This window comes from Scatophagus argus, chromosome 6 (genome assembly GCF_020382885.2).
Source record: "Scatophagus argus isolate fScaArg1 chromosome 6, fScaArg1.pri, whole genome shotgun sequence".
Lineage (NCBI taxonomy): Eukaryota > Metazoa > Chordata > Actinopteri > Scatophagidae > Scatophagus > Scatophagus argus.
The window spans coordinates 17,463,803-17,468,414 of record NC_058498.1 but is presented as its reverse complement, the minus strand read 5'-3'; the positions used below and the strand labels follow the sequence as shown (position 1 = coordinate 17,468,414).

Genomic DNA, 4,612 nt, shown 5'->3' with positions numbered 1-4,612 from the left:
GTTTATGACTGTTCTATTTCCTGTTCATTCGTGTCTTCAAGCACAAGCATCAAATTGATATGTATTTATGCCTAAGTCAAATACTCTCTTCTTTCAACCTCTGAGGATTTGCTGCTTTTTGTTTGTTTGCTTGTTTGTTTTTTTGGGTTCTGTGGGTTTTGGGCTGTTGACTGGATAAACCAAAACATTTGATAACATCACCTAAATAATCTCTACTTTCAGTTGTAAAGCCTACTGGCACTGTTCACAGGCCTTAAAGACACTGGAGATGAATATGTGCACTCAAAGCCCAGTATAAATCAAGTATGACTTAAATCACATTCTGTGTAGACATGATAAAGCAGTACCAATGTAATACTACCAAAATAATGTAGTACAGCACAATAGTGAGTTCATGTCTGTAAAGCTTGTAGTGATTGTACTTATTGCGTGTTCTATGTCTTGGATTTCATTGCAGTTACTGTTTTGTCACTTTAGTTGCCCCCCCCACCACACACACACACACACACATGCATGAGCAAATGGCAGTGTACATAGAGCGTTTTTTTAGCCTTTTGAATGGTCACACACAGAAAAAGCATTCCCATGAGTAAAAGCAAAAAGAAAGTGTTTCATTTTCTTCCACTGACGTTTGTGTCAAGGGATGTAAATAACTAAACTTTTCATTTCCTCTATATGTTGATATGTCTTAATATAATACTCACTGACCTGTGTTATGCCCATTAGCTGTGTTTCCAGCTGAACTCCCTTCAGGTGTTAAAAAGCACATAGGATATTTGTAGATAGAATATGTTATGTCAAGGCTGGGTTTTAGTGAACAGCCGCCCCTATCAAAACACAATTCTGTCACACTCACATCCTCTTTATTGCCCTTTTCTGTTATAGTTCACCTTCAGTCTCCAAGTTGTCTCCAATGACCCACTATCTTGCTTTAAACTGCAAGTCCAATGTGTAACCTCCAGGTGGCAGAATACACCAACATTCCATTACACCTGTGTTTGTCTTTAATTATCCTGAAAGGAATTCAATTCGCCTAATGAAACAGACCTACAAGGAAAAACAGACTTACATCCTAATCTTTGATATAAGAGCACAGGCTTAATTCTGTTATCTGAGATGTAGGAGGGTGGGCATGAACTCCGTTGTCAGAGTAAACTGGAGGGAGGCACAGGAAAAGAGAGAGAGACCTTTACAGAAGAAAACGAGCTATTGTTTATCACCGTGAACCACTCATGAGCTTCATGCCTTGGCAGCTGCAGGTTATCCCCATGGTATTTCTATACATATCCTTCATTTGAGTGTGTATGGGTTACACTGTATGTTTTAATGTGTTTTTCTTCTTTCATGTTTGCCCTAAATCCATGTGATCAAGAATGCATGCATCAAAATCCATTTGGAGTTTATGCATATCACCCATTTCTGCGTGTACCCCCTCAGATACTGCAGTGTTATTATCTCAGTTGTGGTAGTGGGCTTCATCATGTGAAAGGTGTAAATGTTTGTGATTCAGTGAGCAGTCGAGTGTTTTCTCACTCCGATGCCTTGCAGTAGCTTCTACACCATGGGATCCTTTTGCCACCATGGACTCTGCTTGAATGTGTCTGTGTCTCTTATATGTTTGTGTGAATTTGGCGAAGAGAGGAAGGGAGATGGGCGTTTGCACCCTGGAAGACTGAACAGCTACGATTGCAGCAGCCTGAGCCAATCAGCCGGCGAGCACCATGCCTCCTGATTCTTAATTGGCTGGTTTTCCCGGTGAGTGCAGCTGACACACACAGAGCCAGCTGGTTTTATGAGAGAATGAGCCCGGGCCACAGTGGGAACAAGACAACGAAGAGAAGCAGAGATATAGAGAGGAAAGATTCAGAGTGTGTGTGAGAGTGTGTGTGTGTGTAGCAGCCAGTAATTACCTTCCAGCATCTGAACCAACCAAGAGCCGTAGAAAGGGAGATACAGAGGGAGAGCATCCATTTAGATTCCCAGTCTGTTTCCAGCAAAGAGGTAGACAGGGTGTTTATTGAATCAGAGTCACAGAGAAGGAACGGAAGTGTTTCCCTTGGAGCGGCACTGCTCATCCTTTCTCATATTTGCCGAGTCGTGCTGGGTGAAAACAGATGGACAAGATGAACCACAGCTCAGCTGAGACAGAGGCTGAAACCATAGAGCCGCTGCGTTACCTGAGGTAGGCACTTGCTCATTTTCTGTTACATGGTCTCAGTTTTGTCCTAATGCTCCTCTGCTTCTTCTTCTGGTCTTTCTCTGCTCTCTTCCGTTCCGTTTGTTTCACCATCAGGAATTTCACAGGACAGCTCTGAGTGCAATGTGTGAGAAGTAGATAGACAGTGGCAGAATTACAGAAAGGGAAACCACCAGATCTTTTTGTAGGACCCAAGAGAAGTGGTCTCGTGAGACTTTGAATGAGCAGTTTGAGCAGTTCTTGCAATTTGAATCAGACCTAGCCTTTAAAAGGAAAACAGAAAGAGGGACATAATAAGGCACGTCAGTTATTTAAGTTAACTCACTTGGCAAATGCCGTATGAATATTAGTAGTGATGATGATGATGCCTGCAGAAATACCTTGGTACGCCCCAAGAAACTCCGTCTCTGCTTTTCCAGTCTTGAATTTTCTTCATTGCTCTTTCCCCACCCCACTGAAGCTTCAAATTGAATTGCAAATACGAGCTGTTATTAAATTAGGGGGCTCGTGTTTAATTTGACTTTATCAGACCTCATATTACCAACCAAGCCAAGCATCTTATTGTAGATGAGACTGGTAATCAGTTTGTTATGCAATCGAAGGTTAGTGTGGTGTGTGTGTGTGCTCATGGCACGCACATGCAGATCGGAATTACTCTTTTTGGATCCACATAAGACAGCCTGGGATCCACATTAAGTAAACAACCTTTAGTTATCTTGATCAAACTTATTGACAGTAAGAATGCAGCTCAAATAGAGACTTAAAGCCCCCCCTGCACAGACAACAAAACCAGACTAATGAAAGAGAAACAGTTTTGCTTTTCGTTTCAGTGACAAACCCAAATGTTTTATTGATGACTACAAAAAGTGTGGCACATTATGAAAACAACACCCCCCCCCCCCCCCCCCCCCCCCCCCCACAAAAAAAAAAAAAAATCTGACCACCCAATAAACGGTGAACTCTGCTGATTTTACTCGTCATTAAAAGTCTATTTACGTATGTAGAGAGTACTTCTGCACAAAGGTGGCCCAGAGAGCTCAACACACTGCAGCTACAGAAAACACACACAAATAGACAAAACTCAAGTAAATTAAGAACTTAACTAATTTGACAACACATGCGCAGGACTGAGAAAAAGTGCTACTAATACACAAACACACATAAACCTTTTGGTGAAAATTTTCCACCTCAGCGATCTGTTCTTAAGTAGTGTTGAGACATTTATCCTGTGATGCGGGATAAGGAGGCAATAAAGCGCTTTGATTTGAAAATGCTCAGGTTGTATGTGGCTATCTTGTGGCCACAATTAGTAATTTAATACCTGTGAGATAATTACTGCATGACTTGGTGAGAGAATAGTGGCCAACCCTTAATGTCTTTCCAAAATGTGATATTGTGCGATGCGTGACATTTTAAACACTGGAGCTGAGTTTATCTCTATCACTACAATGCTTAGCTTCTGTCTGAAAGTGAAGTAGCATGAGGCTACATTAGCCAACAGCGTAACACAGCCGGATTTATGACCGAACTGTCTGTGGTTGCCTTGCACTGTGTGTAATGGGATTGGTTTGACAAGGAGGAAGAATACATTAAATGAAAGAGATGATACATCTGGTTCTACCACATAGATTTTGATACTTTTTATAATGTCCTTTGTGAGACTCATAATGTTATAAAGGTGTAAAGCTAAATCAGTGTGGTCCCTCTTTGGCTTCAAGTAACATTCTGAGTATGTGCCATGTTGCATTTAATTTCTGTGCAGCTCTTGACCAAATGTCTTTGCAGCTCTGATTGTATGAAGCATAGACACAGATATGCACACACAGAAACAGCAGCACATACTGTTACAAAGCCCTTTACAGAAAAAATAATGGTGTTAAATTCTATAGTATGATGGCAGGATTAGCGTGAGAATGCCTGTATGATTTGCGGCCTCTCTGTCATTGTCTCTGGTTAATCTACTGTAAATTGAGCGTGATGTCTCTCAGGAGGAAACATCATTGTTGCCTTTCTTCCTTCAGCGCAGTTCAAATAGGATGATTCGCTTAATATAGCCTAGACAGATGGTTTAATCATTTTCTCTGATTATCATTTATCTATATAAATCACTTTGTGAGCCCCAGATTTATTCTACAATATGGGTGTACATATGATGCCTATATAGACATCTTCATACAGTGTAGAGTATCTCTTCTGTGACTCATGGCATCCATCTGCTCCTCTGGCTGTTATTGCCATGCCAGTCAGTGAATGGACCCACATCTATTCTACAAACTTTTCTTTAGTTTTCTTGATAACACATGTAATTAAGCTCTTTGCAGTGGTCTTTATTTACATTCTTCTTCCTGTGTGTCGACATCTGAGTAGCTGAGGCTGGCAGATTAACTATCACCCAAGAGGCTTTGCCCCAATCCT

The 4,612-nt window shown here is 41.2% G+C and overlaps 1 protein-coding gene across 1 annotated transcript in view; it reads left to right on the top strand.

Moving 5' to 3' along the window:
• The first annotated feature begins 1,556 nt into the window (after positions 1-1,556).
• yjefn3 (YjeF N-terminal domain containing 3) overlaps positions 1,557-4,612 on the top strand; it is a 40,483-nt gene continuing 37,427 nt past the window's right edge. Inside the window, exon 1 of the mRNA XM_046390912.1 lies at positions 1,557-2,182. Within this exon, the coding sequence (XP_046246868.1) occupies positions 2,115-2,182 (68 nt within the window). The 5' untranslated portion in view covers positions 1,557-2,114. The remainder of the gene's footprint in view (positions 2,183-4,612) is intronic.